General features: G+C 34.9%; 1 protein-coding gene across 4 annotated transcripts in view; it reads right to left on the reverse strand.

Moving 5' to 3' along the window:
* LOC137233878 (cyclin G-like) overlaps nt 1–25,117 on the reverse strand; it is a 127,654-nt gene that overhangs the window by 37,267 nt on the left and 65,270 nt on the right. For 2 of the 4 annotated variants that reach the window (XM_067757395.1, XM_067757388.1), the window contains exon 2: nt 20,149–20,234. The exons of the other annotated variants lie outside the window; for them this stretch is intronic. In XM_067757395.1, coding sequence (XP_067613496.1) covers nt 20,149–20,167 — 19 coding nt within the window. In that variant the 5' untranslated portion in view covers nt 20,168–20,234. The remainder of the gene's footprint in view (nt 1–20,148; nt 20,235–25,117) is intronic. 4 annotated transcript variants of the gene reach the window in all.

Here is a 25,117-nt window from a genome sequence, read left to right on the forward strand (position 1 = left end):
AGTCTGTGATGTATTTCCTCCTCTAGTCTAAGTGTAAACATATTGATTTAAAAAAATAATAATTGCACAGAGTTGATTAAGTGGACTTTGTACGATTTTTGTTCTGTAATAAAAAGTATATCGCTGCTAATATTGTGCTGTGACCGAAAAAGCACCCTAAAGGGCATTGTGGATAAGACAAGTGTGATACCTTCAGCATAGACGTCCAAATAACTGTATGGACTGTATGCGTAACCATATTTAACATCCTGTTCAAACGGTAAAAAGTAGCCATCCTGAACGCCTTCTCAGGCATTTGATGGATAAGATTGTTGTATACGCAATGCTAAAGAGTTTGGAGAGAATGTGCATACTTCGACCGACAGTAGCTTAATTTGTACAGTTATCTCTTGTGTCTCACGAGCAACCAAGAGCAGAATTTTTTAAATACTCCAACAACAGGAACAGCTACTGGTTTCTTTACATATTATACCTTCCTCAGGGGAAACAAATTGTCAGACATTGGAGTAACTCAAACACTATGAAAGACGAAGATCCATAATATTAAACCTTGAAATCTGTTGAAATTTTTTATTGAAGATTTAATAAGAGGAAAAAAATCTTCATATTTTGTTGTTATTTATGAACGGTCGACAGCAAAACTTGAATTTATATTAATGCTGAATAAAAGGGAAACTAACAAACGTATTCGTAAAAGTGCGGTAAATGAAAAAGGGCAGTAAAAAGGACACATCATTTTTTTTTTGTGTGTCCACAATGACGATACTTCGATTCTCATAATCAAACGGGAACTCATGGTTCTTCCGCATTAAGAAGAAGACATGTCAGATAATTCAAAGGTGGAAACATTATGTTATTCGTTAAAGGGGGATGCGGATATATATCAACTAATAAGCAGCTAAGTGCCACCTTATGACGGACTTCAATCAAATTTTGAAGGAATGGAATTGTATCGCAATTCTTGGACCATTTTGCGGCCACTTCGTGACTATTTCGGGATCACTATAAACATACTTTGGGATTATTTTAAGGATCATTTCGAAACAATAATCGATGCAATTTTGGAGATGTTTAGGGTGACTTAAAGATTATTTTCGGAATGTTTTGGGGACTATTTCAAAGCCATTTTAGGACAGTTATTCTTCTTGTGTTTTTTTTTTTTTGCGATATTATTTGAGAAAATTTCGGGACCAATTTGGAGCAATTTTCGTTCACTTCAGGACTGTTCAAGGTGCCATATCGGACTACTGCTGGATTATTTCTAAACTAATTTGAATTCATTTCAGGACAGTTACAGAATCATTTTAGGATCATTTCGGGATTATTTTCGGAATTATTTTGAATTTCAGAAAAAGACTTGCACATAATTTTGAACTAAAAATACAAAAATATTTTAAAGTTTTACGCATATACATATGTCTTAGTTTTCCACCTTGTTGTGGAATCATTCAGCCTCCGAAAACTCTATTACAAGAATACATTTAATATAATAAAGCTGACGGCAAAGTGGAAGCGAGAAGCGTTGCTATAATATAGATAATAATAGATAGAAAAACCTGCATAATACTTCCTATGGAAAGTTCTAGAAGTTGTAAGAGTGCTAGAAACTTCTCAAGCTTATAAAATATATGAAAACAAAAAAAGCTTCTCTGCACTCTGACGCTACTATTAAATTAATGTAGTTTAATGGTATTAAAACTCCGAAAATATAAAAAAAAAAAATAGCAACTAAGTTTAAAGTCTATGAGCATGACCAATAAGCACTTACAAACCACAAACATATACACAAGACTACAGTTATACGAATGTGAAGACATTAAATAAAGCAAATACATTAGACAATTTATGCACATATGGCAGCCCTGAAAGTTAATCGAGTGCGACAAAAATTAACGCAATTGCAGCGATTATGCAAAGATATGACGAGATACGACGGTAATCGAAAAGTGCAAATGCATCTGCTCTTCAAACAAATTTCTAAAGATATGAACGTGTTTTTAATTACAAAATTAATCATTTGAGTTGAAGGTTAGAGAGATAATAAAAAAAAAAAATAACAGAAAAAATTATAAATTTAATATAAAAATTAATACTAACAAAATAAAATTAATAAAACAAATAAATGTACAAAGCTTAAATAATAAAAAGTTAAAATTGAAAAATATTTTAACTTGGTACACAGAGAACATAAGAAATCATACAAGAAACAAAAAACGAAAGATAGGAAAACGGTAAAGATGTAAAAAGAAAGAAACAAAAAACAAGGAAAGATAAGAACTACCAAAAGACTTATTAAGTACTAGTTATAGAAACATCAGAAAAAGAAACCAAAAATAATATACAGTAAATAAAAAAAAACATGAAAACGAAAATTTACATCCAAAAAAAAAAAATTAAGTGAGCAAAAGAAAAAGATAGGTAAAGTAAAAAAGAAAAAAAAGACAAACCCCAAACAGGTCAACCAAAACAAGTATTTTGTATGATTTTCAAAACTACCAGCGCATAAAAATAAATATGAAACATTGACTGACTGTTAATTCCGACAAACATAGATACAAGTGCAACAACCAGCACTTAGAGTACAGTGACTTTGAAAACAAAGGTTAAGCGTTCGCTTCAAGCAGCGCATTGCATTTAAAGGCGATTTTATTTTCGATAATTACAACACTTAATTAATTTATATGTTTGCAATTTGCTTTAAGTCAAACATTGCTTAAGCGTTTAATTACAGTTATATTTATTTTTATTTTTGTAAAGAAAAACAGGTGTGTTTTTGGTGGAAGATAAGAAAAATTCGACACCAATCAATAACTGATTGGTTTCAGCATTCACGAATAAAGGTTTTCATGTTGACAAGTATAAAGAAACGGTTGGCAGTCAATATTATTATTGTTGTGTCAACTTCCAGCTAGAAAACAATCGGGGACAATTTATCCCTGTCTAGTTACATATGCTCAATGATAGAAAACTCTGTCTGTAATCGCAAGTTTATGGGCAATAGAAAATTCTGTATGGGTGCCTCTTGGGGCCTGCCTAGTTTTCCCTAAGTTAAACCATATTCTGGATGGATTTAGAATTATTTCTGCATGCCTAAAAAGGCCTTTATTATTCTGGATGCCCCTTGGGAAGAAAATTCAGTAGTGAACCCATATAATTTTTTCTAAATTATACTATGTATACAAACTGCTGGGCGTACGTCTCAATTGATGCATGCAGACCGCATCTCGAACGAACTTTTGTAAACAATTTGAATAATAATAAGGAAAAACACATATTTTCAAATAAAACCACTTCAACTTTGGCTTACAGGGAAAAAGCAAAAATCTTGAGCGTTTTCTTATAATTTGCGCTTAACGTCACAATGTATTGAGTTTATGCTCATAGCATTTTTAAAACAATTTCTGAGATAAGGCGTTCTTCAACCGACTTCTGAGACAGAGCATTTTCAAACAAATTTTGAACTTGGGTGAATTTCTGAAGTTTTTTGAAATAGGGCGTTTTTGAAACGGCAGCAATCGATATGCTCCTGAAAATGCAAACTGCCTGGTTAAAAAATTCCATCTCATAAAGGAAGCAATATACATTATTTCTTAAGGAAAATTGTAAGAATTTGGCAGCGTGTCAGCAAGTCGTCAAGCTTGTGAAATCACAGCCTTTCTGTTTTTGAGATTATTATAAGACTGAAATTTTTGCGCAAATGCAGAACTAGGTTTTAACAAACTTGATATTCAAAACAATTTCCACTAGTTTCTTTTATTGGTTCTACGCTTGAAATGTAGTTGAGAAAGAAAAAGAAAGAAGAGGTTTCTGAGAGTTTTAATTCATAAACAACATGAAACAAAGTTAGGCCCATGTGGTTCTTGAAAAATGTTAAATAAAAACTAATTACATTATCAGCCAATGGACGAAGCAGGAAAAATGAATGGCGGCAGTAAATAAAATGTAAAGTTTTGTTTATTTATGCTTAAATGTTAAAAGTTGCAATGTTATAAATTGAATTCTCCCTGATGAAGATGAAAAAATTTCATAGAAACGCGTAGGAGGAAAAGAGAAACCTTGAGTTTTGTCTTAATTTTATACTCAAACTATTGTCTAAAAATAAATTTACAGAGATGAATATAGTAGTATTGATGCCGAATGCATACAAAAGCACAGGAAAAACATGTATACATCCATGCCTATATTTGATACGTACGAAAGCACTATTCCTACATTAATCAATAGGGGTTTACTATACATATATGTAAATACACTAACAATAACATTGAGCAGATTGAAGCCATCAACTTTGATTAAACCCCACCATCCTGAAAATTGGTGTCGTAATTAGTCCTCGATATATTTCATTCTGCATCCTTTTCCTATGAATAAATATGAATCTAACATACTTTTAGTTAGTTAGCTAGCAGTTATTAAAAAGCGGTCTTTCAAGCTCAGAGCTTCTCAACCCCTATACACTTATAGCACTTTTGTTTTTGTTTTTTCCTGAAGAATAGGCACAGATACAAATTCCCATTTTGAATGTAAAAAACAATATTCATAACTCCCCCATGTGCCCTCGCATATAAAATATGAAAGTGCCTGAATTTCATATGAAAGTGTAAAGAAAAAGCACTTCTATATGAAGACAAGGCACTTCGGTATGATATTAAAATTTACACTACCAAATTGACAAACACATTTTTTCAAAAATATTGTAGCACCGAGAAAAATTTTAATTCAAAATTTATTCATTAAGGGGATCATCAAAATTCTTTAACCATTTCAAAAAAACAAATTTTTTATTTAAAAAAGTTTCAGTGTACATAGCATTTTGTAAATTAAAATTTTTTTATTCTTAAGCCTTTTTGAATGCCATGGTTACTTTGCCTCCGAACAGGAATCAGAAATAGATTACAGTTTAAGAAAACAATATTATAATAGGTGAATGATATTTGAGCAAATCATATGATCACACTACTACGTGACCATATATTTGGAAAGTTGAATTAAAATCATGTATATTGCTGACAAAAGTAAATAAACAATTTTTTAAACGCTCCAGCGATTGAGTTGATCGTTTGTTTGAGCATAATAACGGTAATAAAACAAAATAAATAAGGAAGGTAGCATTAATTGGGGATGAAGAAAATACAGTTCAAGTTATAGCGATATTCCAACGGTAAAGAAAATAAGCTTTATTATAAATAAACCAAAAAACACTTTAAACAAGCTAAAAAAGTTAAAAATCTAGCAATTACAAATAGACAATGATAGTTATGTAAATAACAACTAAACTTTAGATTTGTCATCGAGACAAAAAAACATATAGCAAAAAAACTTGAACTCAATCCAATATAGATGAAGATAAGGAAACAATAAAACAATGTTAATGTGACAAACCAGCAGACATTTTGAGTAAAGAACGTTTAGAAAGAACTGCAAATATCGCTCAAAAAAGAAATATCAAAAATTGTTGTCAATAGAAGTACAAAAAGATGTTGTAAATTAGAAATAGTAGTAGTGACTTTCAGAAAATATTATTTTACTTTTAGAAAAAATCAATTTATAAGAAATGACAAAATTATATTAAAAAAATTGAAGTTAAAGTAAGAAATGTTCAAATCTAACTAAGAAAAGATCAAATAATATCCAGAAAATGTCAAATAGAATTCAGAAGAGACGATATGGCACCCAAAAAACATCTAATGGCATTCAAAATAGATTAAATGACATTCAGCAATGATTGCATTCAATGCAGAAAAGACCAAACACTATTCACAAAAGATCAAACGACTTTCAGAAAGATAAAATGGCACTAAGAAAGGTCAAATGAAATTCAGAAAAGACCAAAGGGTTTTAAAAATAGATGAAATTAAATTCAGAAAATATTACATGAATTTGAGAAATGATCAACAACAATTAAAGAAAGATCAAATGACTTTCAGCAGAAGATGAAATGAAAGCCAAATGACATTTGGAAACGATCTGATGGAATTCAGAAAAGACCAAATTAAAGTCAGTAGTGCACTAAGCACGACAAACGTACTTCTAAAAAAATATTTGTTTTTAATATTAAGAAGTACTTTTGGATTCTAAAGACCCGAACACATTTAACTTCTGCGTCGTTGTGGCGCTGGCGTCACTCGAACTGCGAAAGCTTTTGTGACACAGTGAGCGCAAATGGAGTACACAAATTTTGAGTGTTTGTCATTGAAAAATTTAAAAAGAAAATAAATAAAAAAAGAAAATAGGGCAATTCTCTCAGTCTACGAAACGTCTCGAAAGTCTAGTTAACGTAGGAAATATACCATGTTTTCTAGATCAAATATACAACACTCAGAGACCGCACCACTTACACAAGGAATATCCTTTCGATCTGATCCTGCGTTAAGCGTCCAAAGTTAATTAATTATAAATTTTATATTTTATGCATTCAAAAATTTACAAAACTTACCCGCACAAAATTTTGTTGTTTTTGTTTTTACTGAACAAATCACTTTCTACATTCTTGCCACATTTATAAATTTCCCATTCAAATCTAAATGGATTTGCGTGTAGAAAATGTAGGAACCGTAGAAAATTTTTCACAAATATATTTTGTTGTTGCGTGTAGAAAACTTTTGGCAGTAATATCAAAAACTTTCTTAGTTTTCTAGACAGAGAGAATACCCCTAATATATTTGTACATTGAACAAAATAAATTTATAACAATAATTTTTATCAAAATTCGAAGGCTGCAAAAAAATATACTGACAACGCCAGCAAAACGTAAGTTACTGTATTTCTTTTAGGAGCATAGCAACGAAGACGTGTGCGTTCTAAGTCAAATGTTGATACAACTCAAGCCCCAAAACGAAGCAAGAGTCGATTGTGTTTGTGACTTAATGTTTTCTACATTGTTTGCTGGGATAAATATTTTTTTTTTTGCCGAAAAATATGTTTCTCTTGTTGCTTTTATCCGCACAAACAGCATGAAATAAGCACGTATTATATATGACATGACTAGGAGCGAAATAAAAAAAATTAAATTAGACTATTCAAAAAGGGAAGCGAAAAGAACGAAAGCGATATGAGTTGGTACCCCTATCCAACTTTATATGTATACAGGAAAAAAACTACAAAAAAAAAACAAAAAGCATTTATAAAAAGATAATAAAACTCTTGAAAAGTCATTAAGGTACACTAGAATTAAAGATTCAAAGCACGCTTTATGTTCAGTCCATGTGAGCTTCATCTTCACAAACCGTCCAGTTCAATCTAACGCTTGATATGGATATCTTTTATGAATGTACCTGGATTTATTACCGTTGCAAGACTCGTACCAATAGTACTAAACAAACCTTAACCAAGCCAAAGTAAAAATGAAAGTTTCTGCGTATTATATTTTGAATGAACTCAAATCTGACAAAAAACTTAAATAAACAACAATAGAAAACAAGTAAGGAAGGCTAAGTTCGGGTGTAACCGAACATAACATACTCAGTTGAGAGCTATGGAGACAAAATAAGGAAAATCAATCTGGGGTAACCCTGGAATGTGGTTGTATAACATGTGTATCAAATGAAAGGTATTAAAGAGTATTTTAAGAGAGAGTAGGCCATAGTTCTATGGATGAACGCCATTTAGGGATATCGCCATAAAGGTAGACCAGGGCTGACTCTAGAATTTGTTTGTACGATATGGGTATCAAATGAAAGGTGTTACTGAGCATTTTAAGAGGGAGTGGGCCTTAGGTCTATCGGTGGACGCCTTTTCGAGATGTCCCCATTAAGGTGGACCAGGGGTGATTCTATAATGTGTTTGTACGATATGGGTATCAAATGAAAGCTGTTAATGAGTATTTTGAAAAGGAGTGATCCTTAGTTCCATAGGTGGACGCCGTTTCGAGATATCGCCATAAAGGTGGACCAGGGGTGTCTGTACGATATGTGCATCAAACGAAAGGTGTTACTGAGCATTTTAAGAGGGAGTGGGCATTAGGTCTATAGGTGGACGCCCTTTCGAGATATCGCCATTAGGGTGGGCCAGGGGTGACTCTAGAATGTTTGTACGATATGGGTATCAAACGAAAGGTGTTACTGAGCATTTTAAGAGGGAGTGGGCATTAGGTCTATAGGTGGACGCCTTTTCGAGATATCGCCATTAGGGTGGGCCAGGGGTGACTCTAGAATGTGTTTGTACGATATGGGTATCAAATGAAAGGTGGTAATGAGTATTTTAAAAGGGAGTAATCCTTAGTTCTATAGGTGGACGCCTTTTCGAGATATCGCCATAAAGCTGGACCAAGGGTGACTCTAGAATGTTTGTACGGTATGGGTATCAAACGAAAGGTGTTACTGAGCATTTTAAGAGGGAGTGGGCATTAGGTCTATAGGTGGACGCCTTTTCGAGATATCGCCATTAGGGTGGGCCAGGGTGACTCTAGAATGTGTTTGTACGATATGGGTATCAAATGAAAGGTGGTAATAAGTATTTTAAAAGGGAGTAATCCTTAGTTCTATAGGTGGACGCCTTTTCGAGATATCGCCATTAGGGTGGGCCAGGTGTGACTCTAGAATGTTTGTACGATATGGGTATCAAACAAAAGGTGTTACTGAGCATTTTAAGAGGGAGTGGGCATTAGGTCTATAGGTGGACACCTTTTCGAGATATCGCCATTAGGGTGGGACAGGGGTGACTCTAGAATGTTTGTACGATATGGGTATCAAACGAAAGGTGTTACTGAGCATTTTAAGAGGGAGTGGACATTAGGTCTATAGGTGGACGCCTTTTCGAGATATCGCCATTAGGGTGGGCCAGGGGTGACTCTAGAATGTTTGTACGATATGGGTATCAAACGAAAGGTGTTACTGAGCATTTTAAGAGGGAGTGGACATTAGGTCTATAGGTGGACGCCTTTTCGAGATATCGCCATTAGGGTGGGCCAGGGTGACTCTAGAATCTGTTTGTACGATATGGGTATCAAATGAAAGGTGGTAATGAGTATTTTAAAAGGGAGTAATCCTTAGTTCTATAGGTAGACGCCTTTTCGAAATATCGCCATTAGGGTGGGCCAGGTGTGACTCTAGAATGTTTGTACGATATGGGTATCAAACGAAAGCTGTTACTGAGCATTTTAAGAGGGAGTGGGCATTAGGTCTATAGGTGGACGCCTTTTCGAGATATCGCCATTAGGGTGGGCCAGGGGTGACTCTAGAATGTTTGTACGATATGGGTATCAAACGAAAGGTGTTACTGAGCATTTTAAGAGGGAGGGGGCATTAGGTCTATAGGTGGACGCCTTTTCGAGATATCGCCATTAGGGTGGGACAGGGGTGACTCTGGTATGTTTTTGTACGATATGGATATCAAATTAAAGGTATTAATGAGGGTTTTAAAAGCGAGTGGCCCTTAGATGTATATGTGAAGGCGTTCTCGCGATATCGACCAAAATGTGGACCAGGTGATCCAGAAAATCATCTGTCGGGTACTGCTAATTTATTTATATATGCAATACCACTAACAGTATTCCTGCCAAGATTCCAAGGGCTGTTGATTTCGCCTTGTAGAACTTTTTCATTTTCTTCTACTTAATATGGTAGGTGTCACACCCATTTTACAAAGGTTTTTCCAAAGTTATATTTTGCGTCAATAAACCAATCCAGTTACCATGTTTCATCCCTTTTTTCGTGTTTGGTATAGAATTATGGCATTTTTTTCATTTTTCGTAATTTTCGATATCGATAAAGTGGGCGTGGTTATGGTCAGATTTCGCCCATTTTTTATACCAAGAAAAAGTGAGCTCAGGTAAGTACGTGGGCTAAGTGTAGTAAAGATATATCGGATTTTGCTCAAGTTATTGTGTTAATGGCCGAGCGGAAGGACAGACGGTGGACTGTGTATAAAAACTGGGCGTGGCTTCCACCGATTTCGCCCATTTTCACAGAGAACAGTTACCGTCATAGAATCTATGCTCCTACCAAATTTGAGAAGGATTGGTAAATTTTTGTTCGACTTATGGCAATAAAAGTATTCTAGACAAACTAAATGAAAATGGGCGGAGCCACGCCCATTTTGAAATTTTCTTTTATTTTTGTATTTTGTTGCATCATATCATTACTGGAGTTGAATTTTGACTTAATTTACTTATATACATTAAAGATATTAAATTTTTTGTTAAAATTTGAATTTAAAAAAATTTTTTTTTAAAAAGTGGGCGTTTTCTTCATCCAATTTTGCTAATTTTTATTTAGCACATATAGAGTAATAGTAGTAAGGTTCCTGCCAAATTTCATCATGATATCTTCAACGACTGCCAAATTACAGCTTGCAAAACTTTTAAATTACCTTCTTGTAAAAATGGGCGGTGCCACGCTCATTGTCCAAAATCTTACTAATTTTCTATTCTGCGTCATAAGTTCAACCCATCTACCAAGTTTCGTCGCTTTATCTGTCTTTTGTAATGAGTTATCGCACTTTTTCGGTTTTTCGAAATTTTCGATATCGAAAAAGTGGGCGTGGTTATAGTCCGATATCGTTCATTTTAAATAGCGATCTGAGATGAGTGCTCAGGAACCTACATACCAAATTTCATCAAGATACCTCAAAATTTACTCAAGTTATCGTGTTAACGGACGGACGGACGGACGGACGGACGGACATGGCTCAATCAAATTTTTTTTCGATCCTGATTATTTTGATATATGGAAGTCTATATCTATCTCGATTCCTTTATATATGTACAACCAACCGTTATCCAATCAAACTTAATATACTCTGTGAGCTCTGCTCAACTGAGTATAATAACTTAAATGGGCTGAACGCTTAGGAAGTAAATACATACAAAATATTCGAAAAACAAATAAACAAGTATGTATAATCAAAACTCGAGCGAAAATATTTTAGCAAGTTTCACTAGCAGCGAAAACACGCAAAGATACGTAAATACGCAAGTCGGCAAAGCAAAAAAAGAAAAAAATCCTCAAAAAATCAGTAAACAACAAATAAATAGTGCCCGACCGAATAAGAATAATTTAACGAGTTTAAATCCAAACTGAATGAACATACGTTTTTTACAATCATAATTTATTTTTATGATCGTTTTGAATATTATTAGAGCTTACGATTTCTCGAACTTGTTCGAGAAGAGATTTCTCGCGAGTCTCGCCTTCTCGCGAGATTCTCGAATCTCGAATTACTCGTAAGGCTAGCGAGCCTCTCGACATTCAATTTAATCGATTCATTGTCTGTTTTATATAGAACTTACGATTTCTTTTAGAGCACAAGCGAAAGTTTCCACAAAACCAAAACTAAAAAACACCGAAATGTATAGAATACTACCAATGCAGCGACTGAATTGAAAGTCGAGAAGCTCGCGAGTATTACGAGTATTTCGAGATTCGAGAATTTCGCGAGAAGCCGTATTCTCGATCTCTCGTTAAAAAAATTAAATATTGTGAAAAAAATTATATGTATAATAAATATATTTTGAGTTAAATGTCATTGAAAAGCAATATAACCAAGAAAAATTCCCAAGTAAAAAAAAACCAAATGTATAAATACTGTCCATACAGCAACTAAGTTTATGTCGAGAAGCTCGAGAGATTTACGAGTACTTCGAGACACGAGAATCTCGCGAGAAGGCGAGTTCTCCATTTCTCGGGTCTCGAAAATCTCGCTTGTGTTCGAGAAGAAAGCGTAAGCTCTAAATATTATTAAATCTGCTGTCGGAGACCTGCACTGCCTAAGAGGTTGAAGAGTATGCGTTTTGAACCCAATTGCCAAAATTATTGTTTTTAATTATTTAAGATAATAACTCTATCTATTTTTTCTATTATAACGAACAAGTCAGGAGTGTGATAGTTTTTTTAGAGATTAATGCAAACCTGATACAAAGAACGAAACCATTCTTGCATTTCAAAATTTCATCGTCGATCTAAAAAGGACCTTGAACACAATCTCGGTGCGCAAAACAGGACTGCTCATCAAACATGGGGTTAATTTTGCAAATAAATTACACACCATTAATTTCACTTTGACTCTGTAACAAAGATAGATCGACAATCTTTAGACAATTGGAAAGAAAATCACCATCCTGTGTTTCACGGAATTGTTTTTGAACGGATCTCATTTGGTCACAATGAACCCAATAACACACAACTAAAAAAATATTCCAAAATAAAGTTTCGAATGTGGTAAAATAGCTTTACCAAAAAAAGCAAACAAAACTTATCACATTGTAAATAAAATCTAGAAAGATCTTTAGCCCATCAAAGAAAGTTTAGAAATCGTAAAACGGGTATTACACGGGTTAACACAAAATTTTACTTTGACTTCAAAGCATTAAATTTCAATTCTTTAGGTCATAATTTGACGAAAAAAAATATATGACATCAAAAAGTTTGCTTTCTCATTTATGAAACCGCTTCAACGAAATTTTTCAAAATCTGTGGTTTTCATTTTTACTTGAAAATGAAACAATTCAAATAAATATTTTTATTAAGTTTTGATATCGAAATAACTTACAAAAAAGTGGAAAATGATTTAAAGGTTTACACTTTCAATAAACCCCAAATATAGTATCCCATTATGTTTTCATTATATTGGCCTTGATAACTTTGTTCGAAGAAGAGCCTAAAAGCTCTGTTTTACTTTTTGGTAAATTTAAATCTCTAATCAAATTATTAAAATATTCAGTAGTGATGTAATGATGTTTTTGTTGTTCCGGTGTTGGTAAAAACTCCTTAACGGCATTGCTTTTATAAGAAATTAGAGATGAGCCACTCCTCTGCGATAATTTTTTCGGTGGCGCTGGTACTGGTCGTGTCAGATCGTGTGCGACTGGTGCAGAAGAAGATTCAAGATCAGGATATTCGATAGGTTTTGCATTTTTACCTCTACGTCTTTTACTCGGATTCACAATGCAAAAGTAGCACTCTTTAACGTGGTCTTTTAGTTCTGGCCAGATTCTTGGTGTGGCATATTTCATAGATCTTTTCTGACCTCGATACCAACCTAAAATATAGAAAGAGGAATCAATATGTCTAATTTATTTAATTTACTATTTAAATAAAATTTGCTTACCTTCCAAACATCTTTTACAATAACTACAAGCAACATGTGGAGCCCATGTCTTGTCTTGATTCCAAACAGGACAGCTTCGTAGGCTTCACAGAAGATGAGAGATGTATTTAATTCATATTTTATATCTCCTTATATAAATTCCCCACATATATAACAATCAATAGCATCAGCTTCATATTTACACTTTTGCGGCGACATTGTAGGTTATTCTAGATTTGTACTAAACACCTGATTGTTGTTTAGTTATCACTCTAGCGCCATGAGTATTGTTACTATAACTATTACAAAAGCAAACTTTATACCGAAAAAAGGCATTTTCTTTTCGTTTTTGTTTATAATAAAACAGAAAATAATGAAATAAACTTTAGGACAAAGAACAAACTTTTGTTGTAGAGTCGTGTTATGTAAATGTAAGTCCAATTTCTGGACGAGATCGAACCGAATACATTCTACTCGGTAACTGAGTCTGAAAGCGGAAAAACCACACTCGAAAAACCCTAACAATTTCTGAAAGGGAAGAAAAATGGGACTGATTTTGCGCCATAGAAGTGCTTCCTTTTTTCTAGACAAGTAATTTTGTCATAAACTAAGATGTTCTTTTTTTTTTGCCTCATTTTTTGCTGGGTTTCGGACAGGATGGATAGTTGATTTACTCGTTCTGAACGAACATCGGAACTGATGATGGCACAGCGCCGAAATCGGTTTGTCTCGAAACCAAATTTGATAAGGGATGACGGAAAATTTTTTCCTCACATTAATGAAAAGTTTTATACAAAAAATAATATAAAAAAAAAATTTTTAGTTAAACGGTTTTATTGAAAACAATACTTACATGAAGTAATAATAATACGAAAAGCTAGAAAATAATTAGGTAGGTCCTAGGTACTAGTCATCACACTCCTTATCAATCTAGGGCGTTGATCAGACAATTAAATAAAAGCGTTGGGCGCGTGAAATTTCTAAAAATGTGAGGCGTAGCATAACCTGATTAAGGTTCAGTTGGTTTAACTTATGACTTACAATACCTAATTTTTTCTAGCTTTTCGTATTATTATTACTTCACGTAAGTGTTGTTTTCAATAAAACCGTTTAACTTAAACATTTTTTTTTTAATTATTTTATTTTCAAGTTTTTAGTCTTTATTTAATTGCCTATTATTTCTCATTCTATTTAGTCCATTTAGTGACTCATTATTACAAGGACTCTTTCCTGACAATTTGTTACAACCTAAGTCCTCAATACATAATCCTTCCAAAGACTTTACTCGACTCTGCGCCACGTATGCTTGTCCCTCCTCCAACTCCAAAATATTTTGATGTCACTTCTACCGGACTGTATGCAATATTTGTTCCAAATATCAGCCAAATCGGGCATCATAGGTCGCTTTCTATTCATGTATGTATAATGTGTTCCAAATATGGACCAAATCAAATTGGACCACAAATACGATTTTTGTGAATATCTCGCTCCTTGCGCCACCTAGCGGCTATTTTTTTTTTTTTTGATAGGTCGCTTCTATTCTTGTATGTATATGTGTTCCAAGCATGAGCCAAATCGGACCACAAATACGATTTTTGTGAATATCTCGATCCTTGCGCCACCTAGCGCCGATTTTTTTATAGGTCGCTTTCTATTCTTGTATGTATTATGTGTTCTAAATATGAGCCAAATCGGGACACAAATACGATTTTTGTGAATATCTCGATCCAAGCGCCAATTAGCGGCGATTTTTTTTCACGGGTCAATTTCTATTCTTGCATGTATTATGTGTCCCAAATATGAGCCAAGTCGGACCACAAATGCGAATTTTGCGAATATTTCGATCCTAGCGCCACCTAGCGGCGATTTTTTTCTTATTATTGCATCGTCATCGGGTTCTGAACTATATTCCAAGTTTCAAGCTTGTAGCTTATCGGTAAGTTACTTAAATTTCAATTACAAAATTCGTTCACAACGGCCGTGCATGCAGCCATGCGGCCGTGCGGCCTGCCTGTCAACTCAAGCTAAATAGAACCGTTTAAAAATAGGAAATTATTACTCAGTACATTGAAATAATCCACAATTTGAAGAACATTTGTTTATGAAATGTTTTTCCTCATTTGAGGCAAGTGTTTTTTCTGAGTGTACGCCAAAGCAAGCAAACTGTTGCACAAAACCATACAGCACCACCCTGTGCATATAAGAGGCGCCAGTATGAAATGCCAACAAACAAGTGAGCAATAGCCTTTTTTGGGAAATTGAGGTTGTACCTGACGGAAACAAAACTTAGCTGCAATATAAAATGATTCAAGAGCAAATTTTAAAATTTTACAAAAAATGTTATAATGCCGTTCAAATGAAAAAAAAATATTACGTTTTCAATAGAAACTAAAATTGACAGCTCAGTGATATATCAACCTATTCCGGCTGCAGGTTTAAAAACCTTATACTAGAGAAAATGTCAGGAAAAGCCTAATACAGCTTATATGGCATAACGCCATAAACTTGAGTTTATGGGCCATTTTAGCGTCTATCAGTATTTTCGCCTGTATACTATACTGCGTCTAGGCATTTTGCAACCATTTTGCCAAACTGAAAGAAACGTCAAATATAAAATTTGACTTTTAATTTTAAAATATTTATTTCTATAACTGAGTAAATAAAACTTGTTAGCCAATGTTTTCAAAGTTTCACTCTATCACCCCAGACACACTCAATCACTGTAGACATTATAATTTAATATATTAAATGTTTATCTTTGCAACTTACGCAAGTGTTGTTTTTATTGCATAATTGAATAAATAAAGTTGGCGGTGCTGGAGTGTCTGCCGATTGCGATTGAATCGTCTACCACTTAAGACCGCGGCACAATGACATTTTTCATATAGATGCGTTTAACACAAGCTTATACATTCCAGTAACATCACACCACAATCAACCAAGATGTTGCGTTTATAAATATGAAGGAACTTCAGACTTGGCAATTGCAGTTTATTTCGCCATGCCCATTCACATACAAAATTTCGTGAAGCAATGTTATAAACATTCTCCCTATACAACAAAAATATTTCCTAACATATTTTGTGTCGTATTCATTTGTTATACTGCAGTTTTTAATTGAGAACAATTTTAGAAGAGTTGCCAACGAGTGGGAAAAGTAATTTCACTTGCAAAGTGTGCCAGCCCAGTTAGCCAAAGCAAATGTCAAATTCTTATTCTTATTCTTTGCTTGCAACAAAAGTTGCAAGCTGGCTACTTTTTCATGTCAGATGGCGCCAGTGTCGCTCAATCTGACGTCCTCCATAAAAATATGTGCAATCTACTCATAATGCATAAGATTGAGTTAAACGCATCTTTATGAAAAACTGCTTATGTGACGTGATTTTTGGCAGATAAGTCTCCTATTTATGTATTTAGTTGAGTGTATTCATATTAAACTAGCGGCCCGGTACGTGCTTCGCTACGTATAAAGTGAAATATTAAATCAAACTCATTTATTACAAAAAAAGATATTTTATTATTTGCTAGCTATTTTAAAACTTAATCCAAAACATTTGGATAAACAATATTTTTTGTTTTTCTATTTTGAGCATGAATAAACAAACGGCTGAAGGTGCCGACTCTGGAACAGGCAACATAAAGTTGGCCATGTGAAAAACATGATTCCTACAAATTCACACCACAAACGTTAAGTGTTTGCCCTTGGGCTCTGTTGAATGACATCGCAAATGATAAACGCACAGGATATTGTAATCGTTTGAATTCAAATGGCATATGAGTTGGAATCATAGGGATACGCGGTATTAAACAAAATTCTCCTTTTGATTTACCAGTTAAGATCGTAGCTTCAATCAAATTTGGCAATAAATTTTGCACTGCCAATCTGGTCCCATTACACAGTTTTGGTGGATTAATATTTCGCAATAATATAATCAAAGAACCCACTTTCAGATTCAAACAATGCGGTGGCATACCAGCCGGTTCTAAATAATTTAAAAATTCAATTGGATAATTCATTGCCTCATCTTGATTCATAGCACTATCAATTGATTTATATGTCGTGACTACACCTGGGAGTTTTGCTTGAATTTGAAAATTAATGGCATTGATATGAATGTTCTTCGGCGCTAAAATGGCGCGTTCTCTCAACCAATCATGATTTCTGTAATTCTAAAAAATATTTGGAAAAACACATTCAATCAATTCATCTATCGATTTCCTAATTGTACAAAAATTTTTGGGTACAGTGATCAATCCGTTGGTTCTGTCGATTTGTATTTTGCCATCACCAATTTCTAACAATTGTTTTGAAAACTCATGTTCAGTGTCAATTTTTCATATCTCCAAAGAACTGATGACTTCAAACAGGCATTTATTTCATCAGCAGGAGTTGATTGAGGAATGACAGGCAGTGTTTGTCGAAAATCCCCTGACAGTAATATCAAAGCACCACCAAAAAGCTGTTGATTACCACGTAAATCTTGCATTGTTCGATTAAATGATTCTAGTAATTTTTTATTCGCCATTGTACACTCATCCCATAAAATAATTGACGTTAATCGCAGAACTTTTGCCATAGCAGAATTTCTTGAAATATTGCAAGTTGGAGTTTCAATCACCTGTATATTCAATGGAAATTTTAATGCAGAGTGTGCTGTCCGACCACCTTCTAATAATGTAGCAGCAATTCCCGAAGATGCAAGTGCCAATGCAATTTTCTGTTCCGATGGAATAGTCGCTAAAATCAGTGATATAACGAACGTTTTGCCTGCACCACCAGGTGCATCCAAGAAATATAATCCACCTGCATTATTGGAAATGGCTTGCATGATTGTGTCATAAACGCAAATCATTAGAATTGAATTCCTGCTCACGTTGCAATTCACGATCAAACAGATCATGCATCTCACGATTTGGTGCGATCATACCCAATTGTACTAATGTTTTATTTGCAATCGTTAGGCACATATCCTCAATTATTATCAAAGCTTCGTTGTACATTTCCAACAAATCAAGATTTCTTGCATGATGACGCATACGAATTAAAATATCTTCTGCAATATAATGTTTATATTTGTTCCATAATTCAAGTGGATTTGATGGCATACATGTTGATAAATAATGACAAATAGCATTCGTATTTGTTGAGGATGAGCCGCAATAGATGCATCATGAAGTGTTGAATCTCAATGTGCATCTTCCTCCTACAAATGCAAAAGTTGGCATGCTTCACGGTATGTTTGACACAAATGACCGTTGACTGTTCTCAATTCTTGAAATGGTTTTGGGCCATTCACGTTAACTAATAACAATCTCAAATAAAAACACTCAACATTTTTTGGATGTACTGTATATATTCTCCCAATTGCATCTGTTTGGAAAACGCCAGGATGCCCATGAACTGCTGTTCGTTGTTTACGTCTTTGAAATTTTTTGGATGTACTGTATATATTCTCCCAATTGCATCTGTTTGGAAAACGCCAGGATGCCCATGAACTGCTGTTCGTTGTTTACGTCTTTGAAATTTTTTCGAAGACACATTCCATGTGTAATACTGAGGCACTTCAGAATAAAACAAAGTTATCGCAAATGTATCAGTTTCGCATAATTTGAAAAAAGCTGTTAACGTAGTTGCTGATGGTTGTGCTGCTCTTTCCAATACATTTGCTACATTAAAATAAACATGTTGGCCATTCTCAAGATGTACAGCCAAGTGAACAACCGCAGGATGTCTTTCGTGCATTGGAAACGACATAATCCTCCAGACAACTTCATTGCTACTAATATAGCGCCCCATTTGATACTGAGTAATTTCATCATTTGTATTATCACCAGCAACACCGAAAATTGCCATATCGCTCCCTTTATTTACATACTTGCAAATATATTTAATGGATTTGACAGAATTACAATATTCCACATTTATATGAGCATTGAATATTTTCGATAATAATGGACAATACGGAACCACCCAACGATTATCAACTTCAACTTCCTGGTTATGCATTCTAATGGTTGCCGTTTTGCCATTATCATTAGGTGATATACGTCGATACAATGGATATCCGTCATTGCCCGTTATTGTGTCTGAAGTAAATTGCCTTGGGTATCGTTGCGAACACTTTTCATCAATCACACATGGTGAATTCACATTTAGTTCACCGCACGGTCCATGTATCATGTTTTTAACGACAACTTGAAATAACTCAGGATCAGCAGTGTGATCAGGAATTTCAGCTGATTATCGATTTAATCCGGAGTTATTTTATGTACCAGCCAAATTAGTATATGTGCGTGTGGCAATCCCCTTTTCTGCCATTCGATGGAGTACATATGGCAACGCACCTCCCCAAATACATATAATTTCACAATCAAATCCATAAGTGCTTTACATTTTTGCCGAAAAACACGCGCAGTAATGTCATGACGATCGGTTGTCGACTGTCCTGCAAATAAATTGTTTTTGATTTCATCCCACTGCGGATTACATGTAAATGTAATGAACAGATCCGGTCGACCGTATTTTCGTACATAACTCATTGCGTCTGTGCATATTCGTTCATATTCCGTGGGCTACCAATATACGAAGATGGCAATATAGTTAAACGTCCGATGTCATTAATATTAGCATCATTCGCTATCGCATCTTGCAAATGAATATATTGTTCAGATCTTAATTTTGCTTGGTTGAAACGAAAAAAATTAAGACGTTCTGTTTCTATTTTGGCATACATATCAACGATGTACTGATGATATAGTTTACGATATCTCAAGATATAATTTTGTTCTTGTGGACGAACCTTCAATCGATACGAATAAAAATGCATGGCACACGCATCTTGCAAATGAATATATTGTTCAGATCTTAATCTTGCTTGGTTGAAACGAATAAAATTAAGACGTTCTGTTTCTATTTTGGCATACATATCAACGATGTACTGATGATATAGTTTACCACATCTCAAGATATAATTTTGTTCTTGTGGACGAACCATCAATCGATACGAATAAAAATTAATGGCACTAACTTTTTTCTGTACATGTAGACCTCAAAATAAGTGCAAAATGTGACTTAAGAAATTTATACAAATGATGAAATGTCAACACACTGAAAATATTATTTACCTGTTCGTGGATCAATCATTGGTATATTGATATCGCAGCCATCGTCACCTTTCCAATGCAATATTGGGCATTGTGATGCGTCGTAACTACGATGAAGTTTACATACATGTTTATATAAATATAATGCAAGTAAGTTTGTAGGTGGGAATAATAAGTAAGCTAGTTAAGACGAAAGTACATAAATTTTGAGAGCGAAAGAGCGTAGCTAAGTAGGTAACAAATCGTTTAGTAAATGATTAAACTATTATTGATGTATGTATGTTAATATGAAAACGTATAATCCGCTGGCTAAGTGGGATGAATCTGACCAAACAAATGGGTTTTTGGTGTGTTTTTCAAAAAAATTTCACCATACATTGAGCGCATTTCAGCGCCTTCAGGTAAAAGGATTATATTGTTATGTGATTGAATATACCATTTTAACTGGTTGTAGTACATAAGAAGGCAATCTCTTAACCCGAAGGCGAGTTCCCAATTGTTCTATATCTCGAGTTCTTAGTTACCCAGCGAAAAGAAAAGCCCTCTTTTCATTAGCATTTATCGACAACTTACAATGGATACTCATGTGGTTCAAACACATCCTAGGGTTATCCCGGTCCACGTTTTGGTCTATATCTCGAGACCCTAGTCACGGAGGGGCATGAAAAATAATCTATACTATAGCAATCATCAACAGCTCCCATTTTCTACCCATATTGAACAAACACATTCTAAAGTTATCCGGGTCCACGTTTTGGTCTATATCTCAAGACCCTAGTCACGGAGGGGCATGAAAAATAATCTATACTATAGCATTCATCAAGAGCTTCCATTTGATACCCATATTGTACAAACACATCCTAGGGTTAGCCGGGTCCACGTTTTGGCCTATATCTCGAGACCCTGGTATCCGATTCTTAAAATTTGAAAACACAAACCATCTACTGAATAGTCTGAACAAAGCCTAAAAATTTGGTTTGGATAGGTGAGCCCGTTCTTGAGTTATAAAATCACAACGAAAAATGGCATTCATTTTTATATATATAAGAAGATAAGATGTAGGAATGACGTAAACACTTAAAGAGATATTTACACAAGAATTCTGTTAAACAGCATTTCAGGCATGCAAACATATTTATTCCATATGGCGTCGCAGAGTCAAAGTTTACTAGTTGTAGTGGTTGGGTGCAATTCCAGGGCAAAGCAATATGAAAACATGTGGAAAAAGTTTTTTCAATTAGAAAAAATATGTTTCCGAGCGGGCGAGTCGCCCCTCGGCACTGATTTGGCAAACACTCCGAGTGTATTTCTGTAATGAAAAACTACTCAGTGAAAACTAATCTGCCTTGCAGATTCTTTTCGAAGTCGGCGTAAATCATGTAGTTTCCGTCCCGTCAATTTGTAGAAAAAAAATTAAAAGTAGAAGGACCCAAATAGGAAGAGAAGCTCGGCCCAAAATCTCTTCGGAGGTTAGCGCGCCTTGTGTTTATTTTTTTATGTGCCTTTTGTGATATGGCTTGTCACATCAAATGATACCGACAAATTAATTATTAAGCTAAACTGTCAAGACTAAAAAAATAAATAGTCTATTGAGCACACGAGCTGTAAACGTGTTAATTTCGTACTTTATTTAGCGTTTAGCTGACTTAGGTTTGTGCTAGACAGAGGGTATTGCCAGACGGTGCAATGTAGTGTTAGCTATCAAATTTAAATCTGGAACTAACTCTGTTATTTTTTGTAATTTTTTTTTAATAAAAATTTTGTTTCATAAGTTTTTTTTTTATACTTATATATTTGACTTTGAGTAGTTCATTTAGTTTAGAAATTTTTTTCTTTTCAATTTTATTTACATATTTTTCATAAATTTCTTTATTGCCCCTATTACCGTTTACAACTCAACTTAGTTGCGTTGTAATTAAAACAACTCAACTTTAAGACAACTCAACTCCTGTTTGGTATTACGAATTACAACTTATTTCAGTTGAAGTTGAATTGAGTTGCCAACTTCAGAAAGTGATGATTTGACAGATAAAAAAAACAGCTGATCAATGCAGAAATTTAAGCATTTTCAAATGTGATGTTGTTATTAATATTATATAAAATCTATTTTATAATGGCGAAAATGTTGGTGATTGACTTGTCGCGAATACGGAAAACATTCGCGTGATCATTCTCTTGGAACTACCAAGCCCCAAGTAAGAAAATGTTTTAAGTGACAAATGATGAGCTTCATATGAAGTTATTTTGCAGATTTTAAAGGAAGCATTACTCATTACTAAACAAAATTAGGGACTATTTCCGCATACGCGTTCGTTCACGATCCGGTAGAAAGGTATTTTTCTTCAACAGTGCAACGAGCTGAGAATGGGACATATGTGGTCAAATATCCATTTAAAGCCGATGTCAAACCCATCGATGACACTTTGCCGCAAGCTACTTCACGCCTTAATACTATGGATGCCAAACTGCAACGTCAACCTGCGCTAAAACAACAATACGCAGCATTTTTCAATGAATATCTTGAGTTGGGACACATGGAATTGATTCCAGAGCAGCAGATTAATGTGAGTATTTCAAAACGTTTTTATTTAGCACATCATCCCGTAATTAAGGCTGACAGTTCAACAACCAAATGCCGGGTAGTTTTTGATGGTTCGCTTAAAGATTCCTCTGGGTATTCCTTGAATGATCGGTTACATATTGGTCCACCGATTCAACGCGATTTGTTTGGTGTCTTTTTACATTTCCGCCAGCATCGGTATGTGTTCGCAACCGATATTGAGAAAATGTTCTGCGGCATAAGGGTGCATCCAGAACAAACTGATTATCAACGCATTGTACTGAGGCATGAACAAACAGCTAAACTTCAACATTACCGATTGCTAACTGTTACTTATGGGCTTGCGCTGTCTCCTTTTCTGGCTGTGAGAGTTTTAAAACAAATTGCGGAAGAATACAAAGGAGAATATCCCAATGCTTCACGCGTTCTTGAGCACGATGCATACGTAGATGACATACCCACTGGATGCGACACCGTCGAAGATCTGATAGCTCTGAATAACGAACTTATAGAACTCTTATCAAAAGCTAATTTCAACTTGAGAAAGTAGAGCTCAAATTGTTGGCCTCTGCTTGAAGCTTTACCAAAAGCAATCTGCGAATTTAATCCAATTGCCATACACTCTCAAACATCGGAAACATCTGTAAAAACCTACGAAGCGAATGGTGTTGTCAGAAACTTCGAAGATTTACGATCCATTAGCACGCCGTCGTCGAGAGGGTTACAGTGACTCGTTTTTATATACATACGAGCTCAAACAAGCTAGAATCCAATTACTAAAAGGCGCGCAAGCTCATGCATTCTTTAAAGACATTGATCAATTACAAAATTTACAATAACTACATTGCAAATCTACGCTGATCCGGTATTCACTATCATAGACGAATCAGGTGTACTTCGGGTTGGTGGTCGCATAAAACATGCAGATATAAATTACAATATAAAGTTTCCGATTAAACTACCTAAAGACGCCAAAATTTCGCTACTCATCGTAAGCCATACGCACGAAATCAATATGCACGCAGGTGTCGAAGCGACGTTCGCTCTTGTTCGTCAACAATTTTGGATTTTGGGCTGCAGAAACTTAGTAAGGAAGGTCATATTTGGTTGCAAAACATGTTTCTTGCAAAGAAGAGCAACCAGCACTCAACTTATGGTTAATCTGCCATCAGCAAGAGTTCAGCCCAGTCGGTGTTTTCTACATTGCGCACTTGACTACGCTGGCCCTGTACGCATAAAGTATTCAAAAACGCGAAATCCAAAAATTGGTAAAGCTTCATTTGCCATATTCGTCTGTCTGTCTACTAAAGCCCTACACATCGAATTGGTGAGTGATTTAACAACCGATGCCTTTTTAGCTTCTTTTCGCAGATTCATTGCACGCCGAGGAAAGCCCAGGGACCTTCATTCCGATAATGGTACCACCTTCCACGGTGCGAAACGAGCTTTAAACGAACTTCACGGCTCTCCATATTTCATGAAGATCGGGCAGAGGTGGCTCAATCCTTAGCAAAAATAAATAAAAAAAAATCCTTAGCAAACGAAGGCGTTAATTGGCATTTCATCCCACCCTCAGCACCACGTTTTGGAGGATTGTGGGAAACTGGAGTACGATCTATGAAATTACATTTGAGAAGAGTGATTGGAGACAGCCTACTTACGTTCGAAGAATACAGCACGTTACTATGCCAAATCGAAGATATTTTTAATTCACGACCTCTGTGCAGCATTTCTGATACAGATCCTCTTACTCCGGCACATTTTTTAATTGGCGAACCGTATACATGTCTGCCTGAGCCATCTGCTTTAACTACAGCTTTTAACTTAAAACAACATTGGCGCCATCTGCAGGCTATGGTTCAAGGCTTTTGGAAACGCTGGCATAGTGAGTACTTAACCTCTTTACAACAGAGGAATAAATGGCAACAATCCACTACTAATCTTATAAACACAGAAAAGTACAAAAGGTGCACCAATTAGTTTTATCTGTTTCCAAGTTGCTAATTTGTCTATTTTATACCCCCACAAAACCAGAGTTGGGAGCAGTCGATCAAGTTTCGAGCAACAACATTCCTCGAAGTTAAGTGGGTCGACATAAACAAAGTCCTGTGTAAAGTGTTAATGAGACGTTAATTGGTTGTGGACTTATACTAATTTCACACAGACGGCTTATTGAATAATAAAGGCAATTTTCTACATTAAGACGCTTATAGAGCTCAATCTTCCCTACAAAATTCGAATCTATTATTATTTCATTAGTAGCTAATCGAATGCCTAATGAAGTCAAAAGCACAATGCAACTCTGTTGGCAGCGTTCCGCTTCCGTTTCCGCTTCTTAATTTTCAAAGCAAATGTCATTGTCTGCATGGCGGAACGATACAAGGTGGCCGCATCGAACAGCTGATTATAACCTTTTTTATTTGATTTGAT

The sequence above is a fragment of the Eurosta solidaginis genome, chromosome 1, assembly GCF_040869045.1.
Source record: "Eurosta solidaginis isolate ZX-2024a chromosome 1, ASM4086904v1, whole genome shotgun sequence".
NCBI classification, from domain to species: domain Eukaryota; kingdom Metazoa; phylum Arthropoda; class Insecta; order Diptera; family Tephritidae; genus Eurosta; species Eurosta solidaginis.